Source organism: Dipodomys spectabilis, unplaced genomic scaffold, assembly GCF_019054845.1.
Source record: "Dipodomys spectabilis isolate Male_0828 unplaced genomic scaffold, ASM1905484v1 ptg000076l, whole genome shotgun sequence".
NCBI lineage: Eukaryota > Metazoa > Chordata > Mammalia > Rodentia > Heteromyidae > Dipodomys > Dipodomys spectabilis.
In genome coordinates, this window is record NW_024870753.1 from 5,376,443 (window position 1) to 5,393,317 (window position 16,875).

Below are 16,875 nucleotides of genomic sequence, written 5' to 3' on the forward strand. Positions count from 1 at the left end.
CTTTTATTGGAATAGGCATTTCTCAGTGCTCGGCAGTCAGCTGGTGAGACTCGAACTCATGTCTCAACCTTCACATGCAGGGCAATGCTAGGATTAGCAAGTGTGTATCGTGTGTCCAGGGCTGACTTCTCCCACCACTTGCATCTAATAAATACGGCAACACTGACTTGAACTCAGAAGTCAGAGCTCAGATTTCAGGGCTCGATTGGCCTAGGTTTGAAGCCTGCCATATGGACGTTTTTCATTCTGGGTATTAACTAACAATTCTAAGGTTGTTTCCTTATCTGTAAAGTGGGTAAAACTTTAGAGCTACTTTCTCCCAGAAAGGACTTAAAGTATAAGCACAAGAGAGGCACTCACACTTAAAAGTATAAGCACAAGACAGGCACTCACACTTGTAATCCTCGATACTCAGGAGTTTTGAGATCAAGGGCAGTTGTTCAAAGCCAGCCTGGGCAGTAAAGTTCCTAAAACTTGTTAGCCACCAAAAAGCCAGAGATGGAGCTGTGGTTTAAATGCTACAGTGCCAAGACTTGAACAGAAAAAGCTAAGAGGGTTCAAGCCCCGGTACCCTCACAAAAAAATATACTTGTAAGATGTTTATGGTGTTTCTACAAAAGCAAATATAAAGGCCAGATGATCACCAACCAGTGTGCCCTACTTAAGTGGGCAAGCAAGCATGTGGTGAAGGAATGAGCAGAAAACCAGCTCTCTCCAGTGACCATGGTCACGCTGGAGAAAACTGTTTTACAACTAATCCAATTTAGAAGGTTAGGTGTATTTTGGGGTGGCACTGGGGGAATTAAACTCGAACTTGAGAGGCTGAATTCCAACATGATATCCAAAAAGACAACAAATACAGAGGCCAGTGTTGTTCGAAAGTCATCATCTTAATAACTTCCTCATCTGTACCAACCCCACACACACCCAGAAGACCTTTCTGTTGAAAGCCAGTACTTTACACATGCCAAAAAATAACTCCACAATGCAGCTGTGTCTTTCACCTTTGCCAACTTCAGAGGTCCAACCTTAAGAGGACAGACATTGGATAGAGGACAGAAAAGGGAAAAAGGCTGACCAGGGTGGAGGGAGTGGAGTGATGGTGATGATCACATTGATCATGGCTCATTTCTGGGTGTCTTCCAAGGCCAGTTCAAAACTTCCAAAATAAGGTCAAGTGGAAGCAGGCTTAAATTTGCATCACAAACTATTAGGAAGTATGCCCCATCTGTGGCATCCTAAGTATCTTGGCATCTTCCCCATCAAGGGGGGTGCTGGGAGAGGACACACCCAGCTTTAGTCCAACAGTATCAAACAGCCCTGCAATCAGTATAAACAGTACCCACTGGGGCTGTTCCCTGAGCCTGCCACTGCTACCGCTGTGGGGCCTGGTCAGCTTCATAGCCTTCTGTCTTCATGTCATTGAGCCCTAGCTCCTCATTCTGGTCAAAGGTGCGCTTGTACTGCTCCATCTTCATCTCTGGATCATCTTCAGGTGCATACAGGTTCTGCAAGATCAAGGCAGACCATCATTGCCTGTGCCATTCTGCCACTCGCCCCTCCCAAAGACAGCTGCTGGCGGTCTTTCCACTTTCCTAAGACCTTGGTGAGTATTGCCTTCCTAAGAGCCTCCAACCCCCCATAGCCAGGCTGAACTAGTGGACTGCAACCAAACCCAGGTGGGCCAGGAGTGGGACACTCAACCCCAGGCAGGTTTCCCCTTTTTTTTTTTAACTTTTTTTTTTTTGTGCAGGTTTTAGGGCTTGAACTCAGGGCCTGGCCACTATCCCTGAACTTTTGTGCTAAAGGCTAGTGCTCTACCACTTGAACCACAGCTCCACTTCCAGATTTTTTGGTGCTTAATTGGAGGAGATATGAATTTTCCTGCCTGGACTGGCTTCAAACTACAATCCTAAGATCTCAACCTCCTGAGTAGCTAGGATTACAGGAATGAGTCTCTGGTGCCCAGCTTCTGTTTTACCCGCCTTTGGTGGTACTAGGATTCAAACTCAAGGCCTTGCACAGTAGGTTAAACTCTTTAATACTGAGCTACATCACCAGATGCTTAATCATTTTATGTTTGAACCTCTTATGGAAAGGATAGCAAGTCAGATGTAGAAGGAAAGTGGAAGGGAAAAGTACAGTAACAGTCTGAATCACAAAGAACTTCCAGATTGTCTCCCCCAGCTTAAAGCCTCCTTGTTTTCCTGTCTTGGCCTCTGGACAGGTCACCATTTCTCCTCAATCCACAGATATGCAGAATGAAACTGGGGTCAAAGGCAGACTAAAGGAGAAAGGAGCCTGGAAGTATCCTGTTTTTCTTTCTTTACACATCTTTAAAATTCCTCCCATCTTCCCCCTTTGCCCTTCTCTTCTAATTCTTGCCACAGGATCCCTAGGAAAGGGCAATCCATTTAGAATCAAGTCTTTCTGTTTCTGGAAATGTGATACAACTCAAGGAAGATGAGAAAACACATTTACAGGAAGCATCCAGGAAGGTCTGTTGTACCTGCAAGTAACTGTTTCCTGCTGGATCATTCATAATAAAGTGGGCCTTCACCTTACCCTGGATGATCTGCAGAGAAAAGGGCACAGTAAATACATTTTACATCACTGCCAGGCATAAGGCTCACAAGTACCAACTGACCAGCATCCTTCTCACCTGGTCCAGCTTCTGGCTAAACTCCTGTAGTTTATCCGACTGACCAGGATTGCAACTGTCACCCAGGGTGAAAGGGTTCTTGGTCACCTGTAATAAAAGATAATCTAAATTGCCAGAATACTTATGTTTATAATAAGGCCTGACTATAACCAGCTGGGGAGTGGCAGTGGGTGTCCAATCAGAGAAGCCTCGTCTAGTTATCCTATACAGTCCTGCTACTGCAGGAAGCTACTGCTGGGAGCCTGGAGAATCAATCAGTATGCCAAGAAGGCAAAGCTGGCAATGTGAAACCAAATCTACTAAAGTCTTCTAATAATTTGAAGAAAGGTAAGCTGCGAGTGGTGATGCACACCTATAATGCTAGCACTTAGGAGGCAGAAGCAACAAACTCCTGAATTGGAGTTCCAGACCAGTGTGAGCTACAGTATGAAACCCTGTCTTAAAACACAAACAAGGGGCTAGCTCCAGGACTCCTAATAGACACCATATCCTCGTGGATCCTTTAAAAGCACCTCTTGATTACTTATGGTACCTAATGTAAATGCTATATAAACAGTTGTCCTGTTATATCAATCATGGAAAACGATAGAAGAAAAAAAGCCTGTACTTGTTCAGTACAGACACAATTCCCCCTATACACCCAACCCTACCCCTCGTATTTTCTTTTTTCTGGGGGAAGGTGATACTGGGGGGGCTGAACCTCAAGGCCTCATATTTTTTTCTTGTTGCTTGTGGGGCTTGAACTCTTGAACCACACAGCCACTTCTGGTTTTCTGGTGGTTTATTGGAGATAACAGTCTCACAGACTTTCCTCCCCAGGCTGGCCTGGCTTTAAACTGCGATCCTCAGATCTCAGCTTCCTAAGTAACTAGGATTACAGGCATGAGCACCGGCACCCAGCTTCAGGGCCTCATTTTTGCTAGACAGGCACCTGAGCCATGCCTCCAGCCATTTTTCCACTGGTTATATTCAAGGTAAAGTCTTATTTACATTCAAGGTCTTCCTACATATGCTTCCCCACATTGCTAGCAATGACAGGGACACACCACTGCACCAGCCTTCAGGTATTTTCAATCTGTAGTTGGATAAAACTGCCAAATATATGGGTGAAGTCAACTAAAACATGTACATTAAAACGTCTTTTCTTTTTTTTTGGGGGGTCCGGTCGTGGGGCCTGAACTCTGGGCCTGGGCGCTGAGCACTCTACCACTTGAGCCACAGCGCCGCTTCATGCCTTTTATTTTTTTCTGCTTATGTGGTGCTGAGGAATCGAACCCAGGGCCTCATGTATGCAAGGCAAGTGCTCTACCACTGAGCCACCTTCCCAGCCCACTTTAAAACGTTTAACATATTAAAAGACCCTCACCACATCAAAGATCACTAAGTACCTACACTGACCCAAAGATGGTCTTATAAATTTCCATTCAAAATCTCCCATAAACATCTCTTCATAATATAAGATGGTACATCTCTCAAATCAGCTTTCTAAGGCAAAGACTCTCCCAGTTACAAGCATCAACATTATTTTTCTTGGGGGTAGGGAGTTTTTGAAACTAGGTCTCACCAGGTAACCCAAACCATCCTGGAATTTATAACCCCCGCTTGCCTTTGCCTCCTAGGGCTGAGATTTCAGTAGTGTACCACCATGTGTAACAGAACTAGGAAGCTTGAGGTTTTTCCAGCCCCCCCCCCCTTTTTTCTGTCGGTTGTGGGGCTTGAACTCTAGGCTTGGGTGCTCTCCCTCAGCTCTTCAGCTCAAGGCTAGCGCTCTACACTTGAGCTACAGCGCCACTTCCGGTTTTCGAGTGGTTTCTCAGACTTTCTTGCCCGGGCTGGCTTTGAACCCTGATCCTCAGATCTCAGCCTCCTGAGTAGCTAGGATTACAGGCGTGAGCCACCAGCGTCTGGCTCCAGCCCCTTTTTTGTGACAAGTAGCTATCCATGAACTCTGGTACTCACCAGTTCCCGGATGTCTTTCAGGAGTCCCTCCAAAGTGGTAAACTTGCCCCCAAGAACTGCCATTCCTAGTTCAAATTCCAGCTCCGGGATTTCCACACTACATGTCTCAGACTATAAGACAAAGTCAAATTAAGACTTTAATCAGGAGATGGGGCAGAATTCAATAGAAGAACATCAATCTAGCACTCAAGAAGTCTGAGTTCAATCCCCAGAGGGCAAAAACTAAACAAATTTAAGTCAGATGCAAAGAAAGCCAACCAGAGGCCTCCTACCAAATTAACACCACTAGTGAAAACTTGAGGACAAACTCAAAATCCCAGTTTTCTCTTGAATTCCCAGTTAAAGCTAGAGCCTCTACTGCCCAACAAAATGAAACCAACATAAGACGAGCTGAGTCCCACACTGTCAGGTGTCCTGCCCTGAGAGGTCAGAGAAGAGGAGCGGTATAGACACTGGACAGCGTTGTTCAGAAAGAACTTGGGGCTCACCTTCTGAATCTGTAATCCCACTCAAACCTCCAACTAAGGACACAAATCACGTCCCCGAATCTTATCTTTAAAATGTCACTTCCCTCAGAAGACAGCCATTCTCCTGGCAGCGCACTACCTTAAGGAGGTCTCTTGTCATGTCTGAGGGATCTGTGATACGGAGGGTGATCCTGGTGCCCAGGGGCTCCACTGCCCCACCAGACTTCACCTGCAGAGACAGCAGTCAGGAGCAGCAGCAGAGAGACCTCAAGCCTCACCTGTGCCAAGGAGACCTCAGACTTCTGTAGGCTTGGAACTGCAAGCTGGCCAACCAATAGCTACCACTGACAGAGCCTTTCAAACCAATAGCAGCAGCTGGGACCCAACCACAAACACCAACAGTGGTAAGAGCAAAGTGCTAACCCTAGCAGCATGCTAAAGCTTAACCCAAACTGCCAAGAAACCCTGGGCCTGACCAATTCAAAAAGATGACTTGGGGGGCTGGGAAGGTGGCTCAGTGGTAGAGCACTTGCCTTGCATGCCTGAGGCCCTGGGTTCGATTCCTCAGCACCACATAAGCAAGAAGAAAAAAGCCAGAAGTGGCTCAAGTGGTAGAGCACTAGCCTTGAGCTGAAGAGCTGAGGGGCAGCTCCCAGACCCAGAGTTCAGGCCCCACGACCGGACCAAAAAAAAAGATGACTTGGGGATTAAAAGAGACTTTTATGATTCACTTCAGTCCTTCTGCCCAATGCATCTGATGTACAGACCCCTTCATTATATACTGGTTTAGGAATTTAATCAGGGACTGGGAATGTAGTTCAGTGGTAACAGGCATAAAGCCTTGGGTTCAATGCCTAAGTCCAATCTGCCTCCCTGAAAAGTAGGTCAGGGCTGTCTCCCTTACAGCCAACCTATGGCCTCCCTAGCCTTCCTTCTCTAGACTAATTCCCAGGTCCCTCAAGGACACTCTACACTAAGCCTAAGTCAAGACCCAACCTGCAGTATTCTCCACCCCACCCTGGAGCATTCACATCTCTTAGGAATGAGGGTGCTGAGGTTATCCCAAAGCCAGTCTTCCTCCCCAGTAATGGAGCCCACTCACCTCATTGGTCCGATGCCCGCAGTTCTCGCAGTTAGTGGCCATGATGATAACCTCCTTAAAGTGGGGGATTTCTGAAGACTGAGTCAAAGAAATTGACTTTCAAGAGAGCAAGACCACCCGCGAGGAAAAAGCAAAGCCAAACTCCACACAAACATATGCTGGTCCCAAGATTTCCAGAAGCATATTACAAGGCAGGCTCAAGTCCTCCAAGAGAGGACACACTCCCTCATGGTGACCATGTGAAGGAAAAGATGCTTCAGGCCACAGAGAGATGCCTCCAGATCCTGGCCTCGTTTTTTCCTTTGAACCCAACAGTCAAGGTACATGGTGTAATCAAAGGCAACATCCTCCTCATCACTATAGATAAAGCACACACTTCCTTGAAGGGATCTTCCAAGCCTAGTTTAATCTCCATGTCTGCCTCGATGACAAAAGATACGCACTAATTTCATATTGGTCTGAGCTGGAGCATTGCATTCTGGGCAGTTTGTATTGAACTGGAGCACCTAGGACACAATACGAGGACACTAGATAAGCCTTCTTAAGCAGGATAGTCGCATTCCAACAGTCACAGTTGGAATGATAGTGGTACCCTACGGAGGTGGTGCTGGCTAGAGACAGACCCTGAACAGCAACAGCCTCACAGCCAACACCTCTGTTCCTTCCTTAACAGGAGACATAGTGACTTACTTCATTTCGGAGGTCTTCCTCTTCAGGCTTCTCTTCTGGTGCTTCTGCCTATAAGAGCAGAGGTACAAATCAAAGCAGGTAGACTCAGCTCTCCCTTCTCCTGCTCTGGAGCAAGAGAAAATGCCTTCCTTCACTCATGGGTTAGACAGACAGTAAAACCTCAGCCAAGGGAAGACCAGGGCTGAAGGCAGAGTTACAGCCACCACCATCCTTCCTGGAAAGTCACGCTAAGTCCTGAACTAAATGAGAGGAAGAAATGAACAAAACAGGATTCTCAGGAGGAAGCAGCAAGAAAACAAGTTCCCACTGATTCTAAGCAATCCCCAGTACAAGATGTTTCCAGAGCATTCTCCTGGCTCAAGAGTCACTTACTTGGAGCCCCAGCATCTCTGCCTGTTGAAGTGTCCGGCTGTAGTGCGTGACCACCAAATCATCATCTTTCCTGGGAGCATGTGGGTTTTCTACAAAGCTGTTCCCTGATGGATCATCAATGATCTGACAGATGAGTGAAGAGTGATTTTTTTTTTTAATCATATACATTCCACTACCTACTATGAGCACACAGTGGAAAACTCCCAGATAGTCTTTTTTTTTTTTTTTTGGGGGGGGGGTGGTCAGTCAAAGGGTTTGAACCCTTGGCCTGGGCACTGCCCTCAACTCCTCAGCTCAAGGCTCTACTACTTGAGCCACAGCATCACTTCTGGTTTTCTGAGTGGCTTATTGGAGGTAAGAGTCTCACTGACTTTTCCTGCCCAAGCTGGCTTTGAACCACGATCCTCAGATCTCAGCCTCCTCCTGAGTAGCTAGGATGACAGGCGTGAGCCACCGGCGCCCGGCCCCAGATAGTCTTAATGATCTCTCCCAATCTCTCTTGAATTGAAGGCAACTACAGTCCCTCGGTACTTACCAGAGTGAAAGGTGAAGCCACTTGCTTTAGCTCCTTCAATTTGACAATAAACTCGTCAATTCTTTCAGCTATGGCATCTTCATTTGCCTGTCACGAACAGAGACAGCCCTGTGATATACCTCATGCCCCAACCTCATGTTCATCTCATGTTCATTCCACCAGGAAGTCCACACCGATCTTAGTGTGAATGGGAACAGTGTGACTCAGACTTTACCATGAGATGTGATGAATCTGAAGTTTATAGGCAGTACCAGGGAGCCTCATTTCTCATTCCACCACTTTGCCCAGGCATTCATGCCAGAATAGGGATATAACAGTAAGTAAATCAAAACCTTCTGACGGGGTTCCCTAGCCAGCCAGGGAGATAGATAACTAAAATGCATCTCTATCACTCATATAATAAATATATGGTTCAATGTAAATGCCCAGGAAGCAAAGGCAACCCAAGATCAGAAATAATGTTACATTGGCTGAGACGAGGCTTGAATATACACTGAGGGAGGGATTCAGAAAGGAAGCCAAAGCAACACCACAGGCTTTTCCAAAAAGTGCCCCAACTCAGACACATAGAAGCAATGATTCCTTAAGCCACTGTAAGTAGACATGCCCAGCTTACTTTTCGTGTGGGCTGGTCCTGTTCCAGGCCAGAGATAGCACGGCTGATCAATCCTTCCACAGTGGTCAGAGCTTGTGAAAAAAAAGTGAGAGAAATGAGTTTTAGCTCTTCTATCAAGAGCCTATATAATCCTGGGTAAGACAAATGTTCTCTCTGGGCTTTGATGTTCTCATCTATAAAAGGAAGAGGTCAAGCATTAGGTTCCATTCATCTGACAACTGAAGGGAAAATTCTAAAATAAGCACATCATGACCTTACCATTAAACTCTATGCAAGCTATTTTGCCTAAACTCTGCATTGATGTTCAGCCAATAAAAATTACAATGATAGCCAGGTGACTGATGGCTGGTAGCCTATAATCAATCCTAACTACTCAAGAGGCTGGGATCTAAGGGTCAGCTAGCCAAGACCAAAAAATCCAAAAAACTCCAACAAAAAACTGGAATTAGAGGTGTGGCTCAAGTGGTAGCGTTGAACAGCCCTGAGGAAAAAAGTGAAAATGAGAGAGGCCCTGAGTTCAAGCCCTACTCAGAGAAAGAAAGAATAAAAAAAAAATCACCATGATTTCATGGCCAAAAACCATAGGAAAGCCACTAAGCCTGGCACGAGAACTTCTGCAAGAAAATGAGTAAGATCTCAATTTTACACACACACATGCACGCACGCACGCACGCACGCACGCACGCACGCACGCAGCGCACGCGCCCCACACAGCCCAAATACCCAGATCTCAAACTCACCTCCCTTCTGGCTGAAAGCTGGAATTTCAAAATCCAGCTCAGGGATCCGGGTAGTGGCAGAGTCTGTCTTCACCACTTCTCTGTTCATGTCCTGGGCAAAAAGGACAACTCTGAATCCAGAAGTCAGAAGTACAGCTTCTCCTCCCCAAGTAACCACAACGGTCTCCCTCTGTCAGACCCCACTCCTGTTCAGGAAGGTCCCAACCATTCACTAGTACAGATGGCTGAGCTACCCTGCCCGAATGGTGGGCACATATAGGACCTCTGATGGGAATCTGCTTTGTTTTCACAACTCCATGTTAGACCCACCCTCCCCTGGGGAACCCTCTTCATTCTCAGGAAAACTTCCCCCCTGACTTTATCTGACAGTGCAGGACCGTCAGGGTCAGAAGGATACCCCTCTATAAAAGCCTAAATAGGACAGGCCAAACACGTTCCAAAGAAGATCTCACCCTTGAATGTATAAAAACCTTAAACCCACTCACTTCCCTGCTGGCTTCTCCGACCCTGTTCTGTGTTACCTGGAGTCCCGCCGCAGCAATAATTAAAGCCTGTTCCGATCTGTTGATATGTCTCTTCCTTTCTTCCCCCTGATCTTTCCCTAACAACCCCCGACAACTCCTGCTGACTTCAAACTCAACAAAATTCACAAAACACTTTCACAAATCCTGACTCCCTTGAGCGCCTGACAAACGCCAATACCATTTCCGAGGCTAGCTTTCGGACAATGAGGTCTGATGGCCTGGGCCAGTCCTCCCTCTCTCCCTCCTTCTCTCCCTCTCCTTGCTTCCCCCCCCCCCACCCCCGCTCGGATCAGAGCCGGGACCTTCTCCGGGGACCCTCTCACCTCCTGGCCCCTAACGGTCAAGGTGTAGCACACTCCCTGGTCCTGGATCCGGCCCGCCGACTGGATCTCCGTGTTGCTCCAGCCACAGTGCTCGCAGGAAAAGGAGCTCACGATGATTTCTCTGAAGAAGGGGATCTTGGTGAGCAGGAGGCGCGTCGTGCCCTGGGGGAGCAGTCAGTGAGCCGCCGTCCTCCGCCCCGCCGGCCCGCCTCGGCTCCGCGGCGGCCCGGCGACCCCGCTCCCGCCCCGCCGCCCGGCGGCCGCCCGGCCTCACGTTGCGGTAACAGTTCATGCACAGCGACTCGATCTCGGTGGGCTGCTGCTCCTCATCCTCGGCGCTGAGGGGCCGGAACAGGTGCCCAGCGGTCGACGGCCCGGCCGGGGCAGGAGAAGACACGGCAGCAGGCCCCGGGGGGCCCGGCTCCACCGCCCCGCCGGCCGCCATGGCCCCACGCGCCGCTCCCACCTCCGCTTCCGGCTTCCGCTGGCTCTCGGGCCCGACCTCTTCCGCCGCCCTGACGGGCCCACTTCCGCCAGCCACTGTCCCCGCCCCTTCTTAAAGAGCCCGCTGACTCAGACCCTGGCAGAGCTGCGTCTGAGAGCTGCCGGCGCTCGGAATTAGGAGGTGGAACTGACTACAGCCGGACAGATGGAGCTCCGCCCCGCCGGCGCTTCTCCCGCTGGCAGACCCTAGGCCGTCTGGTGTGCCCAGGAGCCCGCTCGCCCGCAGTCTGTCCTCCAGAGCCTTGAGGGGACTGGATTGTCCCGAACAAGGTGCAGTCTGAATTAGCCTTGCCTGGGCCCAGGGTTGAGCCTGACACTGCCCCGGGTCTAGGTCCTCCTCTTTTGACTCTAGGTCCTGCCCTCAGCTTCCTCCCTTCCCTCAGTATCCAGCCTCTCCGCCCCCCCCCCCCACCCCCTTCCTTCTGTCTGTCTGTCTGTCTCTCCCTTCAGATCCCTGTTTCTGCCCTCATAAGCACCATCTCATAGTCCAGCCTCAAATGCACAGCTCTTGTTTTTACTCCCACCCCCTCATCCCTACCACATCCGAACCCAGCTGACTCACCTCACCCTGTTTCCTAACAATCAAAACACTTTTGGGGGTGGATGAACTTCCTCTCTGTGTGTTTGAGCTGAAAGTGTGTTGCTGAAAGTGGCTACATGCAGGCTGTCAGGAATGACGAGGCTGTGGACGTGAGGAGCGCAGGTTTGTGGTAGGAAGGGTCGGTCTAGGTGCCAGCAGACGGGAGCTGAGCTGGGAGGAAAGGAAAGGAGGCGGGGCAGGGCAGTGCAAAAAGAGTGATTTAACCTTTCCCCCTAGCCCTCAGTTTCCCATTTCCCTCTTAAATTGGGAGAAGTTAAGAGTTGTGGGGCCCCAAAAAGATAATTAGTCACAAAAAGCAGGATCTGAAACAGCAGGATCCAAAGGGGGCAGGTCATCTTTAGAAATCTCAGGGCTAGCAAGTCAGGGGTCCTGCACTCCGTAGTGGTGGCAAGCAGGTTGTTGGACAATGCCGATGCAGAGGAAGGGTCTCAAAACCTGTTCCCTCCCTCCGGTGTGACAGACCACTGTCACATCAAGTATGACAGCCCCGAAACAGAGCCCAGCCAGAGCCGGCCCTCAGGCAGACTGGGATGGGAAGGGCGTCAATGAGACGGGGAAGTAAGAGATTAGAGTGAGTGATGGGTGCTTTGGGACAGTGGCTAGACAACCACTCTTCGACAGGATCCAAATGAGTCACACCAGGCAAATGAGCTTCCATCACAAGCATCTATTTCATTTGAGCTGGAAGTCTAGACTTCAGCCTGGGAGTCAGGAAGGAAAGGCTGAAGATACGGAGGGCACACAGTATGCCCTCCCTCCCCAGAAGGTTTAAGAAGACCCCCCCGCCACAGCTGGGAAGGTGGCTTAGTGGTATAGTGCTTGCCTTGCATGCATGAGGCCCTGGATTCGATTCCTCAGCACCACATAAATAGAAAAAGCCAGAAGTGATGCTGTGGCTCAAGTGGTAGAGCGCTATCCTTGAGCTGAAGAGCTGAGGGACCCCCAGGCCCAGAGTTCAGGCCCCACGACCGGACCCAAAAAAAAAAGAAGAAGAAGAAGAAGACCCCACCGTTTGGGGAGCTCAGTCCCTCATTCAGGGATGGAGTAAAATAAGGACTCTGCCCTATCCTACTACTGCTTCACCACTCACCCACCAGGATCACGGCCAGCTAGGGCCTACCCACGCCTTCCCATGCTCTCACCATTACATTTTCCTCCAACTGTCCCCTGCTCCCCCATGAAGGTTGTCAGAACCCCTTGGGTAGACAAGAGCACCTCCCTGTGGGCCAGCTGCAGCCATCCCCAGGCTAGAAGTGACAGGGGTGAACTTCGGAGCTGTAGTGGCACCGGCTTCTAGCACCATGGCACATGGGCTCCCAGGCCATCTCCCCATCTCCTCCTCACTCCCTCCACCCCTGAAAGGTCACACGCCTGAGGATTCCCAAATGAGCACCAAAGCTGGGTTTGCAAGGCCTGGTGAGTGTAATGCATCCAGATGGGGGAATGGAGGAGGCTGGATCGGTAGTAACAGCAAGCAGCCCCTCTGGCAGCCTCATTTGTCCAGGCTAGGACCCTCCACCTACCACAAGCCATGCTAGAAGCTCAGGCCCAGGGCTTCCCAGCCAAAGACTTAGGGAATGAGCCTGAACACGGCAGACTCTCAGGGCTCCCCCAGCTGGCTATGGCCCCGGTCATGAAGGCTGTAGGTGATATCTTCCCACAGGTCATCCAGACGGGTCTGAAGCTTGCTCAGGGCCTTGCCACTGTCGGCCTGTCTGAACTCTGCGCCGAAGGCCCTGTGGCCTGGCGGGGGTGGTGCCAGCTGCTGCTGGACCTCTTCTGTCTCCTGATCGATGGCACGGGTGAATGCAGCGATCTGTAGGTAGGTATCCTGGCGGAAAGCCTGGAGTCTCTGGTGCACCTCCTCGGAGAGCAGCTGGGGGTCAGGACCAGTCCCCTCCTCAGCCCCGTCTGCACTGGCCTGGACAAAGGCACTGAGCTCTTTGCGCAGCTGGTCCAGGTTCTGCTGGATACTTGAGTGCAGCGCTTGGGCCTGGAGGGTGAGTTTGTGCGAGAGCATCTGCACGCAGCGGCTGAGCCGCGCAGGGCTGGCTGCAGCGTGGGGGGCCACGCTGCGGTGCAGCTCCTGCACATGGTGGCCGATGCCAGTCACCAGGCGCTCTGCGTAAGGGTGGAAGAGCTCTTTGACGCGGCCCGTGTGGTGCAGCACGCGTCTCTGCATACCCTGCAGCACGCCTAGGGCCTCGTCCACACCCCCCAGCAGCTGGGCCTTCGTGTCTTCTCCCACCACACGCAGCTGCTCCTGCAGCTCTTGTACTCGCAGGCCCACCTGCTGCATCAGCTGCTCCGTGTAGGGCTTCAGCTGCCTCCGAAAGCTCTCCAAATTCCAGCCCACCAGCTTGTGCTTCTCAGCCATGTAGGGCTCCAGGTGCACCCTCATCTTCTCCAGCTCCTCCTGCAGCTGCTGGCGTATGCCCGCTGAATCCTGTTCCAGACTGGCTGGCTCCTTCCCCTGTCCACTCAAGGAGCCCAGTTTTTCCAGGAGTTGGTTCATATTGCTGAGGTCTTGCTTGAGGCTATCTTTCAAGCTCCTGGAAAAGGGATGGACAAGCAGGCCATCAGTCCACTAGCCTAGATCATCTCTACCCCAGAACCATCATGCCCTGATCCTCTGGGGAAACTAAAGATGTAGGGAGAAAGCTCCAGAGCCGGGGTGTCTAGTCCTCACCCCCAACCAACCACACAGGAATCACAGACACATTACACATGCAAGCAAATCCAGACCTAAAACTTGATGCAAAGAAGTCAGTGCACACATGAGTAAGAGTATCACACCATCCTGCCATTCTGGGACTCCTCCACTGATCTGATGGAATGCCTTGGTATGGGGCCAACAACTGAAGCGGGGGCAGGAAGTGTAGAAGATCCCAGGGTGGCAGATGCCAGCAGAGCAAGCACAACCCAGCGTGCTTCCTCTGTCAGGCTGAGGACCACGGGGTGAGGAAGGCAGGGTGTCGCTTCGCCTTCCTGCTGGCTCCTTCCCCAAACCAGGGCCACTCACACAGACTCCCGAGCCAGCTTCTGCTGCTGGACCTGCTCCATCGTGCCTTTGTCCCCACTGCTCTGCCTGAAGTAGTCCCAGAAGCCCTTCTGTGACTGAGTGGCTGCACACACTGTCGAGAAAGAAGGGGTGACTAGGGGCATCCCTCCTCCCCCAGGGGGGTAGACCCCTCACCCCAGCCTCCGCCCCACCCTCACATTGAAGTCAGACCCACCTGAGAGGAGGGCCAGAGCCCAGGTGAGGACTGCAGCCATGCTGGATATGGATGCACTCTTGAAAAGGACACTGTATAGGAGCCTGGGCAAGGTGAAGAAGCAAAGGAAGGCTTGGGCTGGGAGTGTGGCTCACATGGTAGAGCACCTGCCTAGCAAGCACAAGGCCCTGAGTTCAAACCCCAGTACCACATTAAGAAGAAGAAAAAAAAAAGGAAGGGACTTACTTCAAGAACTCTAGTAGTAGCCTGGCCCAAATCCTGTTACCCCCTTCCCTGGCTTATAGGGACTCCAGAGGAGGTTGGTGCTCACCTAGGAGTGTCTGGGAGTCTTGGAGTCTTCTTCCACATGGGTCAGGGGTTCCTTTCTTACCTCAGTCCCCAAGAAGGGTATGCCTTACAAAGGTTGCTCTGCCATCATCCTCCCTGTTCCCTGGTGCTGTCTGTCTGTCTGTCTGTCTCTCTTTCTCTCTCTCTCTCTCTCTCTCTCTCTCTCTCTCGTCTTCTTGCCTCCCATTTCATAGCTAGGAAAACTGAGGCTTACACAGAGGTGGGGAGGGGGAAGCAGCTCTGCCAAAATGCCTTAGTTGCCACCAAGCTATCTCCAGAAAGTTCTCTGCCACTCCCTTCCTTCCAACTAAGACCACCACCTTCCTTCACCCCTGCTGCTCACCTGCTCAGTTCTGGGCACCAGGAGCAGACATTCTGCTTTATATGGAGGCGCCTGGGCCTCTGATAACAGTTGCTCTGAGCAAATAACACGTGGAAGTTCAACGAAGATGACCCCAGCTACCTCCCAGCTCCTACCTCCTGCCCTTTGCTTGGCACTCAGAGGGTTAATACATTCCCTAGTACCAGGGCCTGCACAAGCACTTCTCAGTAGGAGTGGGGTTTCCCTCACTCAGTTCTCCTAAATCCCAGGACCTGTAACCCCCCTGCAGCCCATGAGCCATCCCATCAATACACGCAGCCTGTTTGTCTGTGGAAGGCCCCGCTCTTACTCAACTGTGCCCGACCAGTTAGAGGAACAGCTGCTATCTAAAGTCTAAGCAATTCTTACCAGCCCCAGGACAAGCTACTGGGCAACCTGAGAAGAGGCAGCATCTATGGCTTTCAAGACCCTCCCATCTCTCTACGTATGAGAGAATCTTGGATGAAGCAGGGGAAGCCATGTTGAAGGTGAGGTATAGTGGTTTGGGGGTCAGGGACTCTGGACCCCAGGGATTGGAGCAGGAGGAAGACTATCCATGGGGAAGGCTAAACTCCACCCCCAGGGCCTCTGAGGAAGAGAGGCCTGAAGCTCAGATCTTTCTCCGGTGACAGCCTCCCTCCACATGCTTAAACACACACCTTCGTAAGCTCCTCACCTGTGCTCCTGCGTGTACCTGGAATGATTCACTCTCATGCTGCTTCCACACTGCCAGAACCCTAGTGGCCTCTCACCTTGAGTGTGCTCAGAACCTATAGGGTCTCTCTACCACAGCCCTGCCCTTCCGTCCATCCTCCCATCCCAACCCTTGTCCTATCTCACCTCCAGCTGCACAAAACTCTGGCATTTCCTAGGCACCTCCCAGATCCTGCCCCTTTGTGCATGCTATTCTTTCTATTTGAAATAGCCCACCTCCCAGTGAATGCATGTTCTCTTTTTTTTTTCAGATTTAGTTTATATTTGTCAAGAGAGAGAGGGAGGGAGATGCCCCTTCCTTGTTGTACCTTCATCTTCAACAAAAGGCTAATGTTCAACTGCTCTAAGTTAAAATGGTAATTCTATGTAGATTTTATCAGGACAACAAAAAAGGAAGCCTTTTTGGTACTCCAATGGCTTTCATTGAGGACTGAAACTTAAGAAGGCTATGCCATAAATTACAGCTGCACTGGATTGTCCGTTGGCAATACAACTTAAGACATTCTTCTAAAGGTCTTTCTTGAAATACAGAAGAGTCACTCAGAACTACATCCCCCAGAATCCCTTTCTGTCCATGGTTAGTTAGACCCAGCTAATGTGAAATTGAAGAGAAGCAACCATTACTTTTCACTAAAGTTGCAAATAGAAGGGTGGGACTTAAAGCTGCTCCTGGAGGCCTTCTTGGGGGTCACATCTGTTACAGACAGATAAGGAGGAGAGCTTTACAATTGTAGGTGAGTTTTTGGAGAATCATTCATTATTACAAAGCAGAAAATCATTCAGTATTACAAACCATTTGTCACTTCTCTGGCCCTCCCTACACTTTTTTAAGTTTAATTTCCTTCATTAAAGCCTATCATACCTAAATATATGATATGACTTCTGTTTTTCTGACTGAATCTAAACTAATGCAAATGACAAATGCAAGACACACTCATATTTTCTTATGTGCTGCATATACATTATATGATGGCTGTATATAAAATTAGGTTTTAGGGTTTTGTTGGTGCCAGTACTTGGGCTTGAACTTGGGACCTGGAAACTGCCCTCAAGGCTGGCATTCTTCCACCTGAGCCACAGATCCACTTCTGGCTTTTTGCTGGTTAATTGGAGATAAGAGTCTCACAGACTTTCTTGCCCAG

The 16,875-nt window shown here is 50.2% G+C and overlaps 2 protein-coding genes across 5 annotated transcripts; both read right to left on the reverse strand.

The window, feature by feature from the left end:
* Window positions 1-869: 869 nt before the first annotated feature.
* On the reverse strand, window positions 870-10,462 carry Zpr1 (ZPR1 zinc finger). Of its 3 annotated transcripts, none has more exons than XM_042682900.1 (14): window positions 10,272-10,462; window positions 9,991-10,159; window positions 9,144-9,234; window positions 8,404-8,474; window positions 7,788-7,874; window positions 7,253-7,375; window positions 6,881-6,928; window positions 6,630-6,696; window positions 6,191-6,261; window positions 5,228-5,317; window positions 4,622-4,732; window positions 2,663-2,749; window positions 2,510-2,575; window positions 870-1,508 (listed from the first exon to the last, which is right to left on the reverse strand). In XM_042682900.1, exons 1-14 carry the CDS (start codon window positions 10,433-10,435, stop codon window positions 1,374-1,376), a joined length of 1,380 nt encoding a protein of 459 aa, XP_042538834.1. In that variant the 5' UTR covers window positions 10,436-10,462; the 3' UTR covers window positions 870-1,373. The 3 variants fall into 3 exon arrangements, with proteins under 3 accessions (XP_042538834.1, XP_042538833.1, XP_042538835.1); XM_042682899.1 differs by having other exon boundaries at window positions 9,991-10,152; window positions 10,265-10,462; XM_042682901.1 differs by lacking the exon at window positions 5,228-5,317 and having other exon boundaries at window positions 9,991-10,152; window positions 10,265-10,462.
* A 2,233-nt stretch (window positions 10,463-12,695) lies between these two features.
* Window positions 12,696-14,385, reverse strand: Apoa5 (apolipoprotein A5). 2 transcript variants are annotated; one of them, XM_042682977.1, is made up of 3 exons: window positions 14,332-14,385; window positions 14,124-14,229; window positions 12,696-13,647 (listed from the first exon to the last, which is right to left on the reverse strand). In XM_042682977.1, exons 1-3 carry the CDS (start codon window positions 14,369-14,371, stop codon window positions 12,696-12,698), a joined length of 1,098 nt encoding a protein of 365 aa, XP_042538911.1. In that variant the 5' UTR covers window positions 14,372-14,385. The 2 variants fall into 2 exon arrangements, with proteins under 2 accessions (XP_042538911.1, XP_042538910.1); XM_042682976.1 differs by having other exon boundaries at window positions 14,118-14,229.
* Between the last annotated feature and the right edge of the window lie 2,490 nt (window positions 14,386-16,875).

What these genes read in the sequence shown, in the direction of transcription:
- Zpr1 (XM_042682900.1), bottom strand. Translation starts at nt 10,435, where the DNA reads ATGGCGGCCGGCGGGGCGGTGGAGCCGGGCCCCCCGGGGCCTGCTGCC. An exon ending in AGGACCAGCCCACACGAAAA is followed by an intron (nt 7,875 to 8,403) that starts GTAAGCTGGGCA and finishes TGTTCGTGACAG; the next exon opens with GCAAATGAAGATGCCATAGC. An exon ending in GCGGGCATCGGACCAATGAG is followed by an intron (nt 5,318 to 6,190) that starts GTGAGTGGGCTC and finishes CTGTCTCTGCAG; the next exon opens with GTGAAGTCTGGTGGGGCAGT.
- Apoa5 (XM_042682976.1), bottom strand. Translation starts at nt 14,371, where the DNA reads ATGGCTGCAGTCCTCACCTGGGCTCTGGCCCTCCTCTCAG. An exon ending in GGCTCTGGCCCTCCTCTCAG is followed by an intron (nt 14,230 to 14,331) that starts GTGGGTCTGACT and finishes CTTTCTCGACAG; the next exon opens with TGTGTGCAGCCACTCAGTCA. An exon ending in AAGCTGGCTCGGGAGTCTGT is followed by an intron (nt 13,648 to 14,117) that starts GTGAGTGGCCCT and finishes TCCCTTTTCCAG; the next exon opens with GAGCTTGAAAGATAGCCTCA.